General features: G+C 42.9%; 1 protein-coding gene across 8 annotated transcripts in view; it reads left to right on the top strand.

Annotated features, from left to right (window-relative positions):
• The window catches only part of emid1 (EMI domain containing 1), a 426,608-nt gene that overhangs the window by 363,920 nt on the left and 38,564 nt on the right, over positions 1-24,124 (top strand). For all 8 annotated transcript variants that reach the window (XM_068054890.1, XM_068054887.1, XM_068054891.1 and 5 more), the window contains 3 exons: positions 21,298-21,387; positions 22,655-22,707; positions 23,016-23,078. In XM_068054890.1, the coding sequence (XP_067910991.1) occupies positions 21,298-21,387; positions 22,655-22,707; positions 23,016-23,078 (206 nt within the window). The remainder of the gene's footprint in view (positions 1-21,297; positions 21,388-22,654; positions 22,708-23,015; positions 23,079-24,124) is intronic.

Here is a 24,124-nt window from a genome sequence, read left to right as displayed (position 1 = left end):
GAAATCTCCCAGAATTAGAGATCCAAGGGATTAGGGGGAATGAGGAATTGAAGGAACTTAGTATTAGTAAGAAGATTGTATTGGAGAAATTAATGGGGCTGAAGGTTGATAAGTCCCAGGACCTGATATTCTACATCCAAGAGTGTTGAAAGAGGTAGCTATGGAGATAGTGGATGCATTTGTGATCGTCTCCCAAAATTCTATAGATTCTGGAGCGGTTCCTGCAGATTGGAAGGTGGCAAATGTCACCCCACTATTTAAGAAGGGAAGGAGAGAGAAAACCGGGAATTACAGACCTGTTAGCCTTACATCGGTCGTTGGGAAAATACTAGAATCTATTCTAAAGGAGTGATAAATGGACACTTGGATAATAATGATCTGATTGGGCATCGGCAACATGGATTTATAAATGGGAAATCATGTTTGACAAACCTGTTGGAGTTTTTTGAGGATGTTAGTAACAGGATTGATAAAGAGGAGTCAGTGGACGTGGTATACTTGGATTTTCAGAAAGCTTTTGATAAAGTCTCCCACAGGAGGTTGGTTAGCAAAATTAAAGCACATAGGATAGGAGGTAATATACTGGCATGGATTAAGGATTGGCTAACAGGTAGAAAGCAGAGAGTAGGAAAAAAACGGGTCATTTTCCCGTTGGCAGGCTGTGACTTGTGGGGTACCGCAGGCATCAGTGCTTGGGCCCCAGCTGTTCACAAAATATATCAATGATTTGGATATGGGGACCAAATGTAGTATTTCCAAGTTCGCGGATGACACAAAACTAGGTGGGAATGTGTGTTGTGAGGAAGATGCAAAGTGGCTTCAAGGGGATTTGGACAGACTTAGTGAGTGAGCAAGAATGTGGCAGATGGAATATAATGTGGAAAAATGTGAGGTTATCCACTTTGGTAGGAGGAATAGATATGAAGAGTATTTCTTAAATGGGTAAGAGATTAGAAAGTGTCAATGTACATAGGGACCTGGGTGTCTTTGTCAATAAGTCCCTGAAAGCTAACATGCAGGTGCAGCAAGCAACTAGGAAGGCTAATGGTATGTTAGCCTTGATCGCAAGAGGAATTGAGTACAGGAGTAGTGAAGTCTTGCTTCAATTGTATAGAACCTTGGTTAGACTGCACCTGGAGTACTGTGTGTAGTTTTGGTCCCCTTACCTTTGGAAGGATATTATTGCCATAGAGGGTGTGCAACGAAGGTTGACCAGACTTGTTCCCGGGATGGCGGGACTGTCCCATGAAGAGAGAATGAGGAAACTGGACCTGTATTCTCTAGAGTATCAAAGAATGAGAGGTGATCTCATTGAAACCTACAAAATACTTAAAGGGATAGATAGGGTAGATGCAGCTAAGATGTTTCCCCTGGTTGGGGAGTCTAGAACCAGGGGACACCATTTCAAAATAAGGGGGAAGCCACTTAGGACAGAGATGAGGAGAAATTTCTTTACCCAGAGGGTTGTGAACATTTGGAATTCTCTACCCCAGAGGGCTGTGGAAGCTCAGTCATTAAGTATGTTTAAAGCAGAGATTGACAGATTTCTAAATACAAATGACATAAGGGGATATGGGGATAGTGTGGGAAAAAGGTATTGAAGTGGGTGATCAGCCATGATCATATTGAATGGGGGGGAAGGCTCAATGGATTGAATGGCCTACTCATGTTCCTATTTTCCTATGTTCCTATTTGTCTTTTTCTTATTCGTTTGGGAGATATGGGTGTCACTGGCTATGCCAGCATTTATTATCCATCCCTAATTGCCATTGAGAAGGTGGTGGTGAGCTGCCTTCTTGAACTGCTGCAGTCCTTGGGGTGTCGGGACACCAACAGTGCTGTTAGAAAGGGGGTTCCAGGATTTTGACCCAGCGACTGTGATAGATATAGTTCCAAGTCTGGATGGTGTGTGGCTTGGAGGGGAACTTGCAGGTGGTGATGTTCTCGTGCATCTGCTGCCCTTGTCCTTCTAACTCAGGGTTGTCCAACTTACGGCCTGCAGACCAGGATCCAGCCCACCAAAGGTTTCCATTCGGCCCACGGCTGTTCCTCATCCTTGCTAGCGCTCCATGAGTGGAGATGGGAGATTTCCCTTTGTCGACTTCCTGCAGAGCGGCCTTTTTAAAAACATCGCACTGTCAGTTTCACAGCTGACAGCTGCTGAAGCAGGAACATGCTTCCCAACATTGGACAGATTCAGGGCTCTCGACTTTTTTTAAAAGCCCGCCGGAAAACCCCGAATCTGTCCCATGTTGGGAAGCGCATTCCTGCTTCAGCAGCTGTCAGCTGTGAAACTGACAGTGCGATGTTTTTAAACAAACCGATCGACCACAAAGCTGCTGTTCTGAGCGCTCCCTCTCAGTGCAACTGTTAGAGGGAGAGAGAGGGGGTGTGGGGGGGGGAGGAGAGAGGGGGGTAACAGAGAGAGAGAGGGGAACAAAGAGAGAGAGGGGGGAGACAGAGAGAGGGGAGCAGAGAGCAGTCGGACCTGTTGTGGAAACAATGGGAACCGGGAGCAGATAAATCCAGCTCGGGGCCTTCACTTACCTTCAGGAGTGGAGAGCAGTCAGACCTCTTCCAGCGCGCCAGAGTTTTGAAAAAAAAGGTAAAAAAAGCCAACAGTGACGTTACAGGAAAGCTGCAAGGTGATTGTTGGGTGAGTAACTGCTGTTAGGGAATAGCTCTAAATAGCTGGCTTAGTAGCTAAGGTAAGAAAGGTCTGCAGTCTTTTTTCATATATATCAAGTAGTGTTTTTTAGGGAGTTCTGTAGTAACAAGGACCAGGGAAGAAGGGCCCTAGAGTAATTGATATTATTTGATATTAAGATCTTCCAAAAGATTTAACTTAAAGGGTTAAGTCATGGCAGGAGAGCTCAAAGCCGTGGTGTGCTCCTCGTGCTCTATGTGGGAAGCCAGGAACAATTCCAGTGCCCAGGACCACCATGTGTGCAGGAAGTGTCTCCAGCTGCAGCTCCTGGAAGCCCGGGTTTCGGAGCTGGAGCGGCAGCTGGGAACACTGTGGAGCATCCACGAGGCAGAGAGTATCGTGGATAGCACAGATAGAGAGGTGGTCACACCGCAGGCTCAGACTCCACAGGCAGGAAGGGAATGGGTGACCACCAGGCAGAGCAAGAGGACTAGGCAGGCAGTGCAGGAATCTCCTGTGGCTATTCCCCTGCAAAACAGATATACTGCTTTGGATACTGTTGGGGGAAAGCAACAACAGCCCAATTCATTGCACCATTGTTGGCTCTGCTGCACAGAGGAGGAGTAAAAAGTGTGGTAATGCAATAGTTATAGGGGATTCAATTGTAAGGGGAATAGATAGGTATTTCTGTGGCTGCAAAAGAGACTCCAGGATGGTATGTTGCCTCCCTGGTGCTAGGGTCAAGGATGTCTCAGAGCGGTTACAGGACATTCTGAAGGGGAAGGGTGAACAGCCAGTGGTCGTGATACACATTGATACAAATGGTGTAGGTAAAAAAATGATGAGGTCCTAAAAGCAGAATGTAGGGAGTTAGGAAGTAAGTTGAAAAGTAGGACCTCAAAGGTAGTGATCTCAGGATTACTACCAGTGCCACGTGCTAGTCAGAGTAGAAATAGCAGGATATATCAGATGAATACGTGGCTGAAGAGATGATGTGAGGGAGAGGGTTTTAGATTCCAGGGATATTGGGACCGGTTCTGGGGGAGGTTGGACCAGTACAAACTGGATGGGTTACACCTGGGCAGGACCGGGACTGATGTCCTCGGGGGAGTATTTGCTAGAGTGGTTGGGGAGGGTTTAAACTAAAATGACAGGGGGATGGGAACCTTTGCAAGGAGTCCGAGGAGGGGGGATCAAAGACAAGAACAAAAGACAGTAAATAGTAGGAAGGGGCCAAGTAATGTTAAAAAGACAAGCCTTAAGGCTTTGTGCATTAACGCGTGGAGCATTTGCAATGAAGTAGATGAATTAATCGCGCAAATAGATGCAAATGGGTATGATATAGTCGGGATTATGGAGACATGGCTGCAAGGTGACCAGGAATGGGAAATAAGCTTCCAGGGGTATTCAGTATTTAGAAAGGACAGAAAAAAAGCAAAAGGTGGTGGAGTTGCATTGCTGGTTAAAGAGGAAATTAATGCAATAGTGAGGAATGATATTAGCTCTGACGATGTGGAATCTGTATGGGTAGAGCTAAGAAACACTAAGGGGCAAAAAACGTTAGTGGGGTTGTATATAGACCCCCAAACTGTAGTGGTGATGTAGGGAATGGCATTAAACAGGAAATTAGAGACGCGTGCGATAAAGGAACATCTGTAATTATGCGTGATGTTAATCTGCACATAGATTGGGCAAATCAAATTAGTCACAATATCCTAGAGGAGGAATTCATGGAGTGTATACAGGGTGGTTTTCTGGACCAATACGTTGAGGAACCAACTAGAGAACAGGCCATCCTAGACTGGGTATTGTGTAATGAGAGAGGAATAATTGACAATCTAGTTGTGTGAGACCCCTTGGGGATGAGCGACCATAATATGATAGAATTCTTCATCAAGATGGAGAGTGAAGTAGTCGATTCTGAGACTAGTGTCCTGAATCTTAATGAAGGAAACTATGAAGGTATGAGGTGCGAGTTGGCTATGATGGATTGGGAAACGTTACTTAAAGGGATGACGGTGAATAGGCAATGGCAAACATTCAAAGAGTGCATGGATGAACCACAACAATTGTTTATTCCGGTCTGGCGCAAAAGTTAAACAGGAAAGGTAGCCAAACCATGGCTTACAAGGGAAATTAGAGATAGCATTAGATCCGAGGAAGAGGCATATAAATTCACCAGAAAAAAACAACAGACATGAGGATTGGGAGCAGTTTAGAATTCAGCAAAGGAGGACCAAGGGATTGATTAAGAAGGGTAAAATAGAGTACAAGAGCAAGCTTGCGGGGAACATAAAAACTGACTGTAAAAATTTATATAGATATGTGAAGAGACAAAGTCCCACATAAGAGATTAGCGGGTAAAATTATAGCGCATGGGATTGGGGGTAGTGTATTGCGATGGATAGAAAATTGGTTGGCAGACAGGAAACAAAGAGTAGGGATAAATGGATCTTTTTCCGAATGGCAAGCAGTGACTAGTGGGGTAGCGCAGCGATCGGTGCTAGGACCCCAGCTATTCACAATATATATTCATGATTTAGATGAGGGAACTAAATGAAATACGTCCAAATTTGCAGATGACACAAAACTGGGCGGGAGGGTGAGTTGTGAGGAGGATGCAGAGAGGCTTCAGGGTGATTTGGACAAGTTGAGTGAGTGGGCAAATGCATGGCAGATGCAGTATAATGTGGATAAATGTGAGGTGATCCACTTTGATAGCAAAAACAGGAAGGCAGATTATTATCTGAATGGCTATTAACTGAGAGAGGGGAATATGCAGCGAGACCTGGGTGTTCTCGTACACCAGTTGCTGAAGGTAAGCATGCAGGTCCTACAGGCAGTAAAAAAGGCAAATGGTATGTTGGCCTTCATAGCGAGAGGATTTGAGTATAGGAGCAGGGATGTCTTGCTGCAATTGTACAGGGCCTTGGTGAGGCCACACCTGGAATATTGTGTGCAGTTTTGGTCTCCTTATCTGAAGAAGAATCTTGTTGCTATTGAGGGAGCGCAGCGAAGGTTTACCAGACTGATTCCTGGGATGGCGGGACTGACGTATGAGGAGAGATTGAGTTAGCTAGGAGTTCAGAAGAGTGAGGGGGGATCTCATAGAAACCTATAAAATTCTAACAGGACTTGACAGGGTAGATGCAGGAAGGATGTTCCCGATGGTGGGCGAGTCCAGAACCAGGGGTCATAGTCTAAGGATACGGGGTAAACCATTCAGGACTGAGATGAGGAGAAATTTCTTCACCCAGAGAGTGGTGAGCCTGTGGAATTTGCTACCACAGAAAGCAGTTGAGGCCAAAACATTGTATGTTTTCAAGAAGGAGTTGGATATAGCTCTTGGGTTTAAAGGGATCAAAGGATATGGAGCGAAAGCAGGAACAGGTTACTGAGTTGGATGATCAGCCATGATCATAATGAATGGCGGAGCAGGCTCGAAGGGCCGAATGGCCTACTCCTGCTCCTATTTTCTATGTTTCAATGCAACAGGGAGAGGGGGAGGGAAACAGAGAGGGGACAGAGTGTGGGGGGGAAAACAGACAGAAAAGGGGAAACAAAGAGAGAGGGGAACAGAGAGAGAGGGGGACAGAGGGAGGGAACACAGAGGGCAAGGACAATACAGAGAGGGGGGAACAACACAGAGAGGGGGGAGACAGAGAGAGAACTCACTCCTGAAAGATGGATATCTATCCAGAATACTCTGCATTGCTACATCAAGTGTGCGGGCAGAGATTGACTACTTATGCAAGCAAAAACAATGCCAAGTATGACATTAAATCGGTTTTCAATATAGTGACGAAAAAGGAAGTCAATAAATTAGTCTCATTTAAAGCTTCTTCACAAAAATGCATATTTGTTGTTGTTTTATAAGTAAGATAAATTTTTAATGCCTTTATCTTTTGAAATTTGCTCACCGACCCCTTGGGCTGAGCAAACATCGTAACACGGCCCTCTGCCCGAAAAGGGTGGACAACCCTGTTCTAGGTGGTACAGATCACGGATTTGGAAGGTGCTGTTGAAGGAGCCTTGATGAATTGCTGCAGTGCATCTTATAGATGGTACACACTGCTGCCACTGTGCGTCGCTGGTGGTGGGAGTGAATGTTGAAGGTGGTGGACGGGGTGCTAATCAAGCGGGCTGCTTTGTCCTGAATGGTGTCGAGCTTCTTGAGTGTTGTTGGAGCTGCACCCAGCCAGGCAAGTGGAGAGTATTCCATCACACTCCTGACTTGTGCCTTGTAGATGGTGGACAGGCTTTGGGGAGTCAGGAGGTGAGTTACTCGCCGCAGAATTCCCAGCCTCTGACCTGCTCTCGTAGCCACGGTATTTATGTGGCTGGTCCAGTTCAGTTTCTGCTCAATGGTGACCCCCAGGATGTTGATAATGGGGGATTCAGCAATGGTAATGCCATTGAATGTCAAGGGGAGATGGTTAGATTCTTGTTTGAGATGGTCGTTGCCTGGCACTTGTGTGGCATGAATGTTACTTGCCACTTATCCACCCAAGCCTGGATGTTGTCAAAGTCTTGCTGCATATGGACACGAGCTGCTTCATTATCTGAGGAGTCGTGAATGGTGCTGAACATGGTGCAATCATCAGCGACCATCCCCACCTCTGACCTTATGATGGAGGGAAGGTCATTGAAGAAGAAGCTGAAGGATGGTTGGGCCTAGGACACTACCCTAAGGAACTCCTGCAGTAATGTCCTGGGACTGAGAAGATTGACCTCCAACAACCGCAGCCATCTTCCTTTGTGCGAGTATGATTCCAACCAGCAGAGAGTTTTCCCCTTGATTTGTATTGACTCCAGTTTTACTAGGGCTCCTTAATGCCATACTCGGTCAAATGCTGCCTTGATGTTAAGGGCAGTCACTTTCACCTCACCTATTGTAATATATTCAATGCGCTATAGAGAGTTTGAGGTGGAAATGGTTAAGGCCTGTTTCAGGGCACATAATCAATAGCATAAAGGCAGCATGTGCCCCAACCAGGAGGCCTCGAGGCTCATCTGAAATTGGACTTCGGGCCTCATTTCAGTCATTTGGTCTTGCTTCCCGTGCCTGTCACAGCTCCAAGGCATCTCGCGCATTCCCTATTGATCAATTTTTGGGCCATTTGCCACTCCAGCAACAGATCTCAGATAGGTCGAGAGGGAAGAATGGGAGGGGCATTGATCCCAGAGTGGCAGTGATGATCAGGAGTACTGTGATCAGGAGAATGGCACTCCTGCTCTTTCTGGCTCCACATCAAAATCTTAACTGACTATTTTTGGTGGCAGCTATTTGCTGGGCCGCATCCGCACTAAGAAAACCTGAGCGGAGCAGCCCAATTTCTCAGAGGGGTCTTGAAACATGTGCTAGACCCCTCATTATCATATGAAAGAAGACTAATGCTTGTTTTAGGTGGCTGCGATGGATGCGTAAAAATTGTCCACAGACAATATGGTGTCAGGACATTTCCCAGGTGTCCATGCGGTGGAGGGCATAGCCCTGCAAAAGTGGTCATTTTTGCCTGGAAAATGGGCACAACCAGAACCAATTATTACCCATTTACATTCTATTTCACACACAATTCTTTACTGCTGAATCATCAAGCTGCCTAGCGATGTGTACTGTGTTTTTAATAAATGGTTGATGGTGTACTGTCCAATGTTCAGCAGTTTCAAATCTTCTTATGCCCTCTGGTGGTCAAGTTGTGACTGAAATAGAAAGTAATGTAGAGAAAAGGAGCTGCATTGGTTTCACTGTGCATTGCAATTAAAAAAAAAAGTACAGACATCTTTTGAAACACTAATCCATATATTTATTTTATTTTTTTATTTTGAGATACAACACTGAAACAGGCCCTTCAGCCGACCGAGTCTGTGCCAACCAACAACCACCCATTTATACTAATCCTACGGTAATCCCATATTCCTAGGGGCAATTTATAATGGCCAATTTACCTATCAACCTGCAAGTCTTTGGCTGTGGGAGGAAACCGGAGCACCCGGCGAAAACCCACGCAGACACAGGGAGAACTTGCAAACTCCACACAGGCAGTACCCAGAATCGACCCCGGGTCACTGGAGCTGTGAGGCTGCGGTGCTAACCACTGCGCCACTGTGCTGCCCCTATATCACTATGCCCTCAATGTCTCTTTGTTTTCATTCAAAACAATATTCCAGTTCCCCATAGCTTGGTTGAAGGAATTGTGTGCAATTGAGCTACACAGACCAGGTCCTAAACTATAACACTGTTAAAGGGCACTGAGACCATCAAGTCCAGCCAGCTGTTCTTCTCTACCTGAGCCAGCTAGGCTAACCTCACTTTCCTACTTGCTCCCCATACCCTTTAATATTTCTCTTTTTAATCAACTACCTAATTCCCTTTAAAAGAATTTATGGAGTCTGCTTCAGCAATGGTTTGTGGTGAAAATTTCACCTTGTAACCATCCTGTATAAAGATTAGGGGAGGGCAAGGCTTGGTAGCCCTATCTTCGGCCCTTCGAGTTTAATACACATCTGATGCTCACTGATCGTATGCAGACTGGGTGACCGCTTTGCGGAACGCCTCCGCTCAGTCCGTAAGCATGACCCCAAGCTTCCAGTTGCTGGCCATTTCAACACCCCCGCCCCAACCCCCCCACCCCCCCCCCCCCCCCGGCTCTCATGCTCACATCTCTGTCCTGGGATTGCTGCAGTGTTCCAGCAAACATCAACGCAAGCTCAAGGAACAGCATCTCATTTACTGATTAGGCACACTACAGCCTGCTGGACTGAACATTGAGTTCAATCATTTCAGAGCATAACGGGCACCCCCCCCCCCCCCCCCCCACTTTTTTATGTTGAATTTTTTTTTTTTTTTATTTGGTTATTTCATTTTGGTTTATTTAGTTTGTTTCTACTGTGCCTACCCACTGTTTCTGTTGTTTAAAATTCTTTTAATGTTAGTGATTGGTGTGCTTTGTGCTTTACACCCTCTCTGCACTAACGCTTTGTCTTTCAGCACACCATTAACATACCGTTTGCCTTTGTTCCATGACCTTCTGGTCAGTTATTCTCTGTTTCCTTGTCCTATCAACACCTCTTTTGTTATCTCTTGCCCCCCCCCCCCCACCCCCGCTTTACTTGCTTAAAACCTTTTACATTTCTAATATTTGTCAGTTCTGATGAAGGGTCACTGACCTGAAATGTTAACTCTGCTTCTCTCTCCACTGATGCTGCCAGACCTGCTGAGTATTTCCAGCATTTCTTGTTTTTATTTCAGATTTCCAGCATCTGCAGTATTTTGCTTTTATTCTGATGCTCAATGCCTAGCCTCACACATGAAGAACAGTCAGTTGGACAAGGTGGCATACCTGTGAATGAGTCAGCGAGCAAGGAGGGGAGAATTTTGTTTTTAATCTCCTAGCTTCTTTTCCAAGAAACATTGTAGTCATTTAATATTGGGCATTAAAATCAGTAGTTAATCAGAAGAGCAATACTTTAAGCCACAGAATCAAACAAAAGTTAATATTGTATAGAGTCATTAAAAAAATTGCATCAGTTTGATTTTCAATTATCATGCAGAATGCCACTAATTCACAAATCAGTCTTGGCTTACAAAATAAAGAATGATTTTGAGACAAAATCACCTTTTCCACTTTCTTCTCACCAACAAATACAGTGGTTAATCCTGTCCAGCTTTAATAATAATTAGAGAGATGCACTACTCGGCCTGATTTTTAACTCTGGGTGACAGTCATCCAGGTAACAGGACAACTCTGCGGTCACCGATCCCAACTTCGGCAGCATGCGGTCTGGGGTATTTTAACTCCTAGGTCTCATCTGCATAGGCCCAGTCAGGAACCCACCCAAAACTGGCAGTTAGCAACAGCTGGGCAGTGGGCGAGAGCATGTGTTGAGTGGCAAGAAGCTGGATAAGTTACTGCGAGGAAGTTTGGGTGGGGAAAGCCTGGGGCAGGTGTGACCTTAACCTTCCTTGTGAGATCCAGAGGAGAACTGCAGCCACTCCTTACCTGTTTGGGCCTCCTTTAACACCAACTTCTTTTCCTGGTGGAAAGGGCATATGTGCTGATAAAATAGATGTTGGGCTCCAATGATGTCATAGATGCCCAATCTGCATATTTAAAGAAGGCCCTCACCATTTTCCAGTAGGCAATAGCTCAGAAGAGTAAGTTAAACTCCCAACCTGTGGGAAGACAGTGGGACCTTGAGTGCCGCGGGTGATTCTAATTGGTGGGTGGGTAGGGTTAAAATTGCCCCTAGACTGTGTTTGTAAACTTACTCATGCATTGGATCAGCCACACAAGTAAAGAAGCTGCTGGCTGATAGCAATGTACCTTTACAGTGATAAATATTTAAAAGTAGAACTGACTAAAACTTGGAATAAAAATCATTTGTATGAGACTGATTTGAATTCAAGATTGCAGCCGTGTGGAATAGGAAATAAGCTCCATCCAATTTCTGATTTTAATCTGTCTATAATGCCTTTATAAAAAAGTGTGCAGGGAGGACAAGAATTCAGTGCTACCTACTGCCACCTGAAAGAAATTTATAAATATAGCTTTGGCAACTCGCTATACTTACTTTATTTAATAGCAGGTAAAATGTGGATCCGTCCATTTGAGTCCTTTTGACACTGGAGATCACTGCGTAATATTTTACACATTAAGCAAAACTGCAGAGCCTGATGAACCTATTAATTCTGACTAAGTATTGCATATTAAAAATTGATAATCTAGTATAAGCTAGTTGTTCAATATTATTTCATTGTCAGTCAAAGCAAATAGAACTGAGAGTTTTAGGTCCTAGGGGAACAAGGCATGATTTCAGAACTGTAGCAATAAACTGATAATGCTGCTTCTCAATAAGAAAAAGACGGCACAGTGGTTTGCAGTAGCTGAACTGGAGAGAGTGAAATGAAGCTTTCGGTATAATGCCACTGTGAGAATAAAGGAATCTGACTTGCTGTCATGAAGGGACTGCTGTTAGCCAATTCTGTGGGTGGTATGGTATTTGTGCCAAACAAGTCAGTTCAGCTGACACTCAGCTGTTCAAAAAAGGTTCTGGCTATTGTATGGTAGCCAGTAGATTTAATTACATTTGAAGTTGATTAAACTAAACAGGAAGGAAATTGCTTTTCTCACCCTTCTCATTTATCATAAAAAATCAAGCAGAAAAACTCCTTTTAAAATCCCAAAAGTAAAGATAGGCGTAATTTGGCTTATGTGGTTCCATTTTGCCAAAGTTGTTCAGAACTTTAAACGTTATTGCACTTTTTTGAAGGCATGACTTTGTTCATTCCATGTTTTGCACCATTTAGCTTTGCTAGTATATATAGCAAGCTTTCAAACCAGAAAATTAGAAATTGTGAAGCCAAATGCAGGGGTTCGAGAAAGAGGCCACTCCATGTCAGTCTTGATATGTATCTAAATGTGTAGGAGAATGCGGTCATTTAGTTTGTTTGTCTGTCTGCCATCGATGGTAAAATTAACCACACTGCTTTCCATCAAGTGCTGATAAAGACTGTCACTAAGTGCTTATCAGTCTCTATAGAATCTGATTATTAAAACTTTCAGTGAACAGAAAATGTCTGCAAATGCCATTTACCCACTTTTCCAAATTCCATTATTGACAAGAGTATGCTTATTTCAAGCTTTCTTTTCAAACAAGAAATTTTAGGAATTAGGCTATTAAATGCTATATGGATATCCATTGTCCCGGTTTTATCGAAATATTTTAAAACAGGTCAAGAATGACAAAACTTGGAACAAATGCCTTTTGGTATGAGGGTTGATTCAAATTTAAGCACATAGCAAAGTGAAATAGGAAATGTCTCCACCAATTTTGTGATATTAATCTATCCTGTTTGGGGGGTGGTGGTGGTGGTAGGGAGTGGTGGAAACTAGAGGTTTGTGCTATCCACTGTTTACTAAAAGGAAGAAATTTGTAACATTTTTGCTTAATTTATTTAAATATTTTCATGTTTGGATTGTCATTGGAATCCAATCCCGCAAACTCTACCGCTTAGGACAAGGGCAGCTGGTGCATATGAACACCTATAACTTCAAGTTGCACACCATCCTGACTTGGAAATAAATCACCATTCTCTCATGATTACTGGGTCAAAATCCTGGAAATTCCTCCCTAATAGCACTGTGGATGTACCTACACCACATGGTCTGCAACAGTTCAAGGCGAAGGCTCACCACCACCTTCCCGAGGGCAATTAGGCATGGGAAGTAAATACTGGCCTTGCAAGTGATGCCCACATCCTATGAGCAAATTTTTTTTAAAAACAAAATTAGAAATAAATAAGACAAGGTCTATTCATTATCCATCTTAAGCTGCATTAGAGCATGTGAGTTTTTATTATATGGTGATGTACAATGTGCTATTGAATGCAATATTGACTTTACCTCAGTCAGTACTGAGATTGTGCTTTATCCAGATATCGATTGAAACACCAGTGAATATTTTATGTGGAAGGACACTATTCCTCTCCTTCATAACTGGGTAATAGTCTATAATTAGGCCGTGAAGGTAGGTCAGTTGCAGTTTTGCTTAAAAACTATTGTTGCTATATTGGTGAAATAAAAATAGACATTTTAAAGTAAGCAGCAACAAGTAAGTGAGTTATATTTATGAATTTTATAAATGCAACTTAATGTTTCCATGTTAAAAAAAAAGTTTTCTTCTTTCTGTGGTCTATTAATGATCCATTCATGTTCTGTTTTTTGCCTATTCACATGCCATATGAGGCCTCTCTCCGCCTTCTAGTTCTATTTTGGATGGAAAGCTTTATTTAATGCTACTTGTGCTTTTATACTGGTAAAACAGTTCCAGGTAATAAATTAGTACCCAGTTGCCAAATATTTCTTGCAAAATAATAAAGCAGTTAGCAATTTCCCTGTGATTCTAACCAGTCTATTAGGCTGAGCTAAGCACGCCATTTACCTGTGGCAAATAAGAAAGTTTAATGGAACATTTAGAAATTTTAAACATTAGAAATAACCTTAAAGGGATAGTCAAATGACAAGGTGGTATAATGTCTGCTTTCTAGATGTGCAGCCATTAGATATTACTCAAACAAAGCCCTCTGCTTCCTCCCTCACACCTGATCATTTGCCAGTACCACTTTCATTCACCTTCACAACATTGGCTGCTGCTGCTCCTAAGCCTGTCAACCTTATTCACCTTACTGGCCTCCCCCTTTCTGCCATTAACACACTACAAGACATCCAGAATGTCATAGCCATGTCTGAATACATGCTAAGGCCTTCATCCCAATAACACTTGGCCTCATCAAGCTCCACCAGCTATCCTTATCTTGCTTACACCTTTAAATGTCTCCACAACTCTGCCCCTTCCTAACTCTGTGATCTTCACCACCTGTATGTCTCTGCATGCATCTTCCGATTCATCAACATCAGCTGACTTCTCTCTCCTTTCACCTCCCTCCTTTCCCCTGCTCGGTGCACTTCAACATCAGTGGTCATTCCTTAAGCCATGTCACACTATCCTCTGGAACACTCACTCAGCATCTCTACCTTGCCCCTAAACTGCCACCTCACCAAACTGGCCCAATGTCCATTCATTATCCACTGCCCTATAAAGTGCTATCAGATCTCTCTGTACTGAATGAGCGTGAGGAGAACATAAGTTGCTAGTCTTTGTCAGAGTCCATTGTGAAGTACAAGGTCCAAACAGATAAGATAAAAGTCTTTTCTGCTCTGCTAGCTGTGGAGATCAAGCAAAAAAAAATGAGTCTGTATACGCACCTCAAGTGTCGTAATCTGCAGGGCTACGGACCAAATGCTGGAAGGTGGGATTAGAATGAGCGGATCGATTTTCAGCCAGCACAGACAGGATGGGCCAAATGGCCTCTTTCTGTGCCTTAAACTTTCTATGATTCTATAAAATAAATTTGATCAATCCTAACTCAGCTATTAGTGAATGTGGGACCATTGGCCCTATTTTGGCACTAACTCATAGAAATCGCAAGAATGATTGGTGCAGGAAATGAAATTGCCACACCAGTACATACAGTAGGTGTTGAAGGCTTTTTGCTGGTGAATGTGCAAAAGAAGCTCTATCATGTGTCCATGCTGTACCTGACTTCAAACTGATATTGTGTAAAATGTAGAAAATGGTTCCATCGTCCAACATTTACATCTTTCACCTTAACCTGCGTGACGAAGCTTTAAAAATAGCTTTTTTTGAATAAGTCAGGAATTGTCCTCCTGATGAGAGTCATTACTTACAAAGTATGGGGGAACATAAGCAGGGAAAATAAATAAACAGAATTACAAAACAAACAATGTGCTGTTTCCAAGAAAGCCCTGACCATGATCTGAAAGCAGTGTCTCAGAACTCTTAGCACCATCTGCTGCCCAGTCCCTTCATTGTAGCAGCTGCACCACAACCAATTAAATCTCTAACCATTTGCTACAGTTGTTTTATATATACTGGGACAATTCATCAAAAATTCCCTCCACAACTAGATGATTCTGATTCCAAGAACTGAACAGTTATAGAGTCAGTGAGATTTAAGCTGCTCCAATTATGTCAAGCTAAGCAATGTTACCAGTCGGGTTTGTTCAGCATTAAAAATTTAATTTCCATTTCTCGTGAGTAATAATGCAGCCGTATCATATGTTCTCAGTAATTCACATAGCACCTTGCAATGAATCATCATATCACCTGAAACTGATTTCAAATTAATTCTTATTGAAAGGTAGCTCCTGCTTGCCTACAGCTTGAGAATTGTGTGTGTGTCTGGTTTTAAAGAGGGACCTCGAGGACTGTGTGCATCTCCACTTATCCTGTGGCATGAGAGTAACTGAAGGCCTTTGCCTCCTCAGGGGAAAACGTATAAAGCAAAGGCAAAGCTCTTCCTGGTGGCTCTGCTAGACCCCTGCTGGTTAAGCTGGGGAATAACTGTGCTAATAACAAAACTAGGTGGGAATGTATAAGTTGTGAGGAGGATGCAAGGAGGCTTCAAGGGGACTTGGACAGGCTAAATGAATAGGCAAGAACACGGCAGATGGAATATAATGTGAATAATTATGAAGTTATCCACTTTGGTAGGAAAAAACAGAAAGGCAGAGTATTTCTTAAATGATGAGAGGTTGGGAGGCGTTGACACCTGGGTGTCCTTGTTCATGAGTCACAGAAAGATAGCATGCAGGTGCAGCAAGCAATTAGGAAGGCAAATGGTATGTTGGCCTTCATCGCAAGGGGATTTGAGTACAGGAGTAAAGAAGTCTTGCTGCAATTGTATAAAGCTTTGGTGAGACCACACCTGGAGTATTGTGTACAGTTTTGGTCTCCTTATCTAAGGAAGGATAAATTTGCCATAGAGGGAATGCAACGGAGGCTCACCAGACTAATCCCTGGGATGGCAGGATTGTCTTATGAGGAGAGATTGAGGAAACTGGGCCTGTATTCTCTAGAGTTTCGAAGAATGGGAAGTGATCTCATTGAAACTTACAAAATTCTTACGGGGCGTGACAGGGTGGATGTAGATAGGATTTTTCCCTGGCTGGTGAGTCTACAATCAGGAGACATAGTCTCAGAATAAGGGATAGGCCATTTAAGACTGAGATGAGGAGGAATTTCTTCACTCAGAGGGTGGGGAATCTTTGGAATTCTCTACCTGAGAGGGCTGTGGAAGCTCAATCATTGATCATATTCAAGACTGAAATTGATAGATATCTGGATACTAATGATATCATGGGATATGGGGATAGGGCGGGAAAGTGGCATTGAGGTAGATGATCAGCCATGATCAAATTGAATGGTGGAGCAGGCTCAATGGGCTGAATGGCCTACTCCTGCTCCTATGTTCCTATAATGGACAGGAAAGACTTGGGTTCGATTCTTTGTCCCTTTAAGAACCATCGGTTAGGCCACTCACTGCCAGGTGCGAATGCACTTTTATACCTGAGTATTGCAAACAGAGTCTGGCGTAGGAGAGTAATTTGCTTATTTAAGCAGCATTAAGCCCGAATTAGCTATCTACAAGCCCATATTTAGACCTTCAGTGTCAATGGGGTGGCTGAGGTGCTCCCCTCACCATCCTCCCATTCCTGATTTTCAACTGCTGGCCACTTGGTGAGAAGTGGGAGGACAGCTGTTGAAAGTTGCTCCTCTGGTCTTTGCTGAAATAATGGGCTTACCATCCTGAATTAGACTAGTCCAGTGCCAGCTTGCCCTTAATCTTTATTGTGCTTAGCCCGACTTCACTTAAACAGTAGTGGCCTTAACTCTACCGCAAGTCAGTTACTGTAATGTGCAGCCACCCGTCAGCTAGCTTGATTGCATGTTTTTACAATATATTTAGTCAATACAAAACACATAAAAGAATCACAGATTGATTGATTTAATAATGCATTTAGGAAGTAATAGGGAAAAGAAATACACTTCAAATAGTAAAATGTTAAATGGAGTAGAGGAGAAGAGGGACCTTGTCCTGTCATTAAAGGTGACAGGGTACGTCTTATAAGTTTCAAGCCTTGCCTTAGGTATTCTCTCAGAGACAGGAGCTCTGGTCATTCCTGTGAGCAGTTTGAGAGGCTTGTGCTTGCGGATGTGCCCTTACAGTCTAATATCTAGCGATTCTATTGCATGGCCCAGAACTGTAACAATAGGGCCACCTTATGATCTGAAATGGATACAATGGGCAGCACTTTTGTTTTGGGGTCAGGACCTTGATGCCGAGACAAACGTGAGTCCCGATTCTGCACTGTGTCGGAAATAGTTACCCAGCACAATTTTCCAAAGAATGGCCAGAGGCCACGCTCGCCATCCATTTAAGAATGATGAGCAGGCTCCCAACACTGGAGGCCCAATAGGAGGCACACCAGCACTGTGAGCGTGGCAGCCTGCCGATTTATGTAAGGGAGAGACAGAGGGCACCTCGAGATGGAAATGTCCTCTCAGCACTTTTAAAAGTTTTGAAAATTAAAATGGCCACGGCTGCCAGACCACCATTGTGAAGAGGAAGCCCCTCCACAGGACGGCCCGCAGGCTGAACACAACTCTGGCCATATTCTGGAGTGCTGCCCACCCGGTCTGCCACTGGGAGGCCACCTCCTTGCACTGGCCATGTTTTGGCCTGCCTGCCAACTGGGAAGCTCCAGATGGCACAGGAAAGGGGCTTTAATAGGCCCCTTAATTGCCTCAAATTCCATGTCCAATCTGGCCTCTTTAAAAATGGCCCTGAGGCAGGACCATGTCAGCAAACCAGCGCACCGGCCGGCAAAGGGAAATTCTGCGTCCACCCGCCTCCAGAGCTGATTGAGAAGTGAGCCCATGTCTTTTGCACCTACCCACTGTGCGCTTCATCATTTTGAAGGCAGATCAAGAAAATCCTGGGTAAGGGAAGGCCAGAAAAAAACATGAAACTCTTTTATTTTTCAGAAAATAAGCAAAGATAGAGAAACAAATATGATCAGATATGTTGATGGTGTTAGATGAAGAGGGGTGGGAAGAGACATGTGTGGAGCATAAACGCTGATATGACCTGTTGGGACAATTGGCCTGTTTCTGTGTTGTGAATACTTTTAATATTTTGTAATCAGATTCAATTAATTCAATTATTATAACTGCCACGAACTTCTATTATTTTTCTCCTCGGATTAAAACAGTGTGCCTTTAAGACTCTGTTAAAAACAGTGCATCTTTAAGACAGGGAGAGAAGTTTTGGATTTTCTGAGAACAGTGAGCTATAGCTGCATTTTGTTCCCTAGGCAACAACAGGAGAGAGAGATCACATGGTATAATGTTTCGATTTGACTATGTGTAAAACTGGCAAAAACTGGTCTGAACCAGACTCACCAGCAAAGTGTACTGAAGAGAAAAGAGCTGTCCATTCGCTCTGCGCAGAAATTCTACAAGGAGCTACAGGCCAAATTAATTGACTAAAGAGAAAATAACCCTTTTAAGAGACTATTTGGTATTGCTGAAGGAATGGTTGATGCCTGCTGCAGCTAAAGAATTTGAATGCCTATCAAAACAGACTGCTTCATCAAATCCAAGTGACGACTTCGAGTAGCATTTGATTATTTCCACATTAGATTACCTCATCAATTGGGAACGTAACCCACAAAGACTTACTTGTTTATTTATTCTTAAGAAACAGCTAATTTTTTAAAACACCACTTTTAAAACTGGTTAACTACTGTTATTTTGAGGGTGTGTGTGAATGAGGGAGTTAGATTAAAATAAGTTATAAAGTCTTTAAACACAGGTTTATCTTAATGGTGTTTAAGATTTAGTTTTAATAAATAGTTAATTTGTTGTTGTCTAAAGATACCTAGTTTGGTCTGTTTTATTCCAGGGGTTACTAGTGTGTTGGATGGAAAACTTTAAATGATATGCTGCGACCTGTGGAGTGACGGGACTGAATTGACAGTGCGTTGCTCCCGCCGTGGTCGTAAGAAGAAGGGTCACTGACCCGAAACGTTAACTCTGCTTCTCTTTCCACAGATGCTGCCAGACCTGCTGAGTGAATCCAGCATTTCTTGTTTTTGTTTCAGATTTCCAGCATCCGCAGTATTTTGCTTTTATTCAATAACATAGGGATTGCTAGGCCAGAAAATAACCAAGTTCTAACTAGTTCACCTTCTATCATCCTGATATTAGAGTTGTTGACTGATTAATCGCAATCAATTAGTCTACAATGGACCCAAGGCGTGAGACAAGGGAAACCCCGGTGGTGGAGAGCTTTGAGAACCAGAGGTCCAAAATTGTCACTTTCTTCCAAACTTACAACACTTAGCATATTTCATGTAACATTGCATAATGTAAAATAATGAACACACTAAGCTCCCCACATTAGTGTGTCATCTTCAATGGAGTTATTGACTTGAACAAAATAACTTGCAGCTACTCTCCTGCAATCTAACCTTATGATCAGATCAAAGGCTATCCGAGTAGCTTTCTGTTTAAAATGTCACTTTAGAGTATGTTTCTGTCCCTGTTTTTATCTTCCTATGCTTCGAAGGCTCAATTCCAGAGAACGCTGCCAAGTGACCGAGGGACAAGGGCCTCCCAGCACAATGGGGCCGAAATTGGTCTCTAGTAGTAGTGTAAGAACAGGCGAGAGCGAATTGGCAGCTCATTGCAGCAGGGATTAACTAGGATGTTACCATTTTGAAGAGGGATTAGAGAAGATGGTTTTTTTAAACTAGAGCTGAGAAAGTTAAGGGTGACCTGATGGACAGCCTCAAGATTATGAAGGGTTGTGGAGGGGTAAATATTGAACTGATTGTTTCCACTGGTCAGTGAGACAGTATCAAGATAATCACAAGTAATTTCTGTGGGGGTTCTCCCATTCTCCTGCTGTAACTTTGACAGGTGAGCAGGTTATTTATGCTGTTTCTCTCTGATTTGTGCTGATCTTCCATGATAACAGGATATCGGGAGACTCCTGTAGAAATTCTTCCCCACTGATGAGAAAAAGGAATTAAAGAAGAGGTTAGAAAAGAAATCTTTCTGCAGAGTGTGATTAGACTGTGGCTTTATGTGTCAAGAGTCTTGTTGAAGTGGAATTCATAAGTACCTTTAAAAAGAACTTAGTATCTTGAAGAAAAGGCTATTAAAGGGTATGTGGAGTGAGCAAAAGGTGGATAAGGTGGAGAAAAGTGCTGACTTCATGGGCAAAATGTACTGTAATGTTCTATGATTTTATGAAATGCAGACTGTGTTGTGTCATTATTTTGTGCACTGCAGTAAATGTTCTTACCGATTAAGTTAAAATTAAAGGATCACGTCAGGCAATATATGACTAGACTACAACAGTCCTATATTAGAACTTATTAAAATAGATTCAGCATTAGACAAAGCATGTTGCCCTCTGGTGGCAAGACAATATTTGACTGTAATTGTGTCAGCCACAGAAGATTAAATGTACTGTTTTGTGACCCATCAGTTCATTTGTTCTGACATATTAAAAACTCTTGAAGAAAGCTGTACTGTGCTACCTTGACATTGTGCGGGAAACGTTCTCCTGTGCTGCTTCTGTAACTTTGGCAGAGATCATTAGAAACTTTGGACCAACAGCTTAAACGCCCATTTACACCATTCTCCAGGATTTCGGCCCAATTTACAGTGCGAGATTAAGACGGGCCCCTGTGGAAACTCTACTCGTTTATGTCTATATAATTGGTCAGCAGCCTTAATGGCTCTGTTGGCAAGTTTACTAGGAAACCCAGATTTGATCCAATGTTTGTGCTGAGTCAGCTGATCTCAGCCACTCTAAAAATGGTCTCAATGCCCCTCGCTAGACAAACAGAAAAATCATCCAGATTTCTTTTGCTGCTGATTGCTGCCCAGTGCCGCCTCCTAGAAGGTGGACAGGGTGAGCACAGAATTAGGTTTGGCTGTAATACCTGAATAGCGGAATCATGTGCCAGCACCTGCTGTCTAGACCTGTAATGAAGAATGGGCTCAAGGGCAAGGAACTCTAAGAGTCTTCAACAAAGAAGGGGAGAAATTTAGAGAAGCAAAAAAATGTCTTTGCTCTTTTCACAATCTCCAGAACAAACATTTAGGCTGAGACTCAACAGATTTTAGCAAAATGCATTTATGTTTGGGTGAAAAATAAGTTGTCCAAATCTTAGCGTCTGTAACAGTGATGGTACTTTACTTTGCTACAGGTGATTCCGTCTTGTCAAATACCTTCACAGATACAGTTATAACTGGTGTTCGTGGACCTCCTGGACCACCGGGACCAGTGGGACCTGTTGGTAAGTTTTAGACTGTGAGGAGACTTACTTTTAGATTTTTTTATTGAACTATCAACTATATCTATGAAATTCTATCACTTGATCCAGTTGTTAGGACAGTCCATTGGTTAAGATTCATTTCTGTAATTTCACTGTGCAGCAAGTCTCCGATGCTGGCTGTGTCTTCCAGTGAAGACTTGTCACTTCATAGGGAAACCTTAAAACTGGAGGAGGATGGTCAACCTGAGCAGTACTTGTACGTTCTCCAAAGGCCTGCTTCGTTAGCAGGGCCTTGGGCTGGGAACAAGAAAGAAGGAAAATAAAATTGGAAAGAGGAAAAAGTGTACATTTTTTTTTTTAAATGTTAATAAATGTATCATGTTTATCTATGGCAAAAAATTTACTTTTCACATTTGGGAGAATAAAAGTTAAATTTATATGAATGTGAAAATATCAGCGGCCACGCATAGCATTCTGATGGCATGAAATTTGACATAGGGACTTCACATCTTTACATTCTTATACTTCATCTGTAGCTGTGGATCACTGGAAAGATCTTTAAAAAATTATATTGGGGAAGAAATAAATATACCACATTTAATAATGTTCATTTGCAATTTATTCATGAAAAATTATATTTATAATTGACTCTTGCCTGTAGCACTGCTGGCATTGCCAGTGATGCCCACATCCTGTGAATGATTTTTTAAAAATTATAGCCACTCCATACTTGTAAAATAAACCCAGTTGTGCACTGCTGTCAATGGGACAAATTTCCATTTTCAGCAGACATCGAGGGGGAGGCATGTGTGAGGAAGAGTGGACAGTGTGTCCACCACCTACCCAATGTCACTGGCAAGAGACTTGACCAATTTATACCTTCAGGCCTCAGTACCATTCTGTGAGTAAGCTACTTGTGCATTTTGAAGAGCTCACTGAAGAGAGAGGTCCAGAAATCCAGCAGCTCCAGTGTAGAGCCAACCAGTGCAGGTGGGTTAAAGGCAGCGAGGTGATTCATGGCAAGGCAGAGAGGAGGGCCATGGCATGGCATGTATCTGCACTTGTGTACACTGATGCTTCATCAAATTGGGAAGTAGAATATAAAGAATATTGGCGGAATGTTAACTCGCTCAAAGCACTTGCACAGAGTTAAAATCAGATCCATTGTTCCTGATTTGTTCCTTCTCTAAGATACATTTTATCATTGTCTAGTAGTTCATAATTTGAGGATTTTGAATAAGGTAGGCATTGGCACATATTAAACATACTATTTTTTGAAAATGTTTAGGTTCACCTGGACAACAAGGACCTATTGGACCTCCTGGGCCTCCAGGGAAAGATGTAAGTCATTGCAAAAATGGAATGTAAATAATTCATGTGATTTTAGTGGAGAAAACATTCAAATTTCACAGTATGCCCATTCGTGGCCGCAATAGTATGTACTGTTTTTGTTGGTGTCCTTGTAAGCTTTACTTTCACAGATTCAAAACATATAATTGGAACCTGAAATACTCCTGTGCATGAAGAGAATTTGTCTTAATAAATAGGAAGCTATTAATTCCTCGTATGATAACTTCATAGTGAGGGAAATGTAGGTTACTGTACAAATCAGACCTTGCTTTTCTAAACAAAAACTTAATTTTTCATAGGGATTGACTGGTCGGCCAGGTTTACCAGGGCTAGAAGGACCTAAAGGTGAAAAAGGAGACAGAGTAAGTTGCAGACATGTTCACAAGGTTGGAGTAGGACATAAATGATGCACTAGACTTGTTAGTATGACTTATAGGCCACAAAGTAATTTATAGTTACTTCTATGTGATAAGAAATAAGATCCCAAGAAAACAAATATTTTAAATGTTTCACCATGAATATTGTGTGAAGGTGGGATTGTCATCAACTAAAACAAACAAGTCTGTCAGGCCTAATGGCTTATCCAACCCTCAATTTCTCCATGCTCCGACATACTTATTCTCCCTCCCCTCCACCATAGGTTCCAATCTTACCAGTTCGACTGTAGACAAGCATTTCTAGGAATCCCACAGCTGCACCATCGCCTGCAGAGTCCCACAAGGATCTATTCTTGGCCCACTGCCTTGTTAATCTGTATGCTGCCCATTAGCAAAGTCATCCACAGACATGGGGTCAGCTTCCACAGCAATCCCATGACCAAGAAATTGAATCATAGCTCAACCCAAAGCTCTGCAACCCTGCCACATCCAGTTGTGAATGGTGATGGAAGATTAAGCAACTAATGAGAGGAGGAAGCCCCATAAAAATTCCCATGCTCCCCATTCTCAATAATGATGGAGCCCAGGATATGAGTGCAAAAGATGAGACTGAAGCATTTGCATCCATCTCCAGCCAGAACTGCCAAGTAGATGATCCTGCTGGCCTCTTCCTGAGGTCCCCAACTTCACAGATACCACCAGTCCTCAGTCAATTTGATTCACACCTCGTAATGTCAAGAAACAGCTGAAGGCACTGGATACAGCAAAGTCTGTGGGTCCTATCAACATCCAAATATAGTGCTGAGGGCTTGTGCTCCAGAACTAGCCACACCCCTAGCCAAGTTTTTCCAGTACAGTTCCAACACTGGCAGCTACCAAACAAAGTGAAGAATTGCCCAGGTATGTACTGAGGATATCACAGCTGTGCTGAAGGAGGGCACTATGGAGGACTCGAGCAGTGAGGCAATATGGACAGAACTCAGAAATAGGAAGGGTGCGATAACAATGTTGGGGTTGTACTACAGGCCTCC

The sequence above is a fragment of the Heterodontus francisci genome, chromosome 23 (genome assembly GCF_036365525.1).
Source record: "Heterodontus francisci isolate sHetFra1 chromosome 23, sHetFra1.hap1, whole genome shotgun sequence".
NCBI lineage: Eukaryota > Metazoa > Chordata > Chondrichthyes > Heterodontiformes > Heterodontidae > Heterodontus > Heterodontus francisci.
This window is presented reverse-complemented; position numbering and strand designations above follow the sequence as displayed.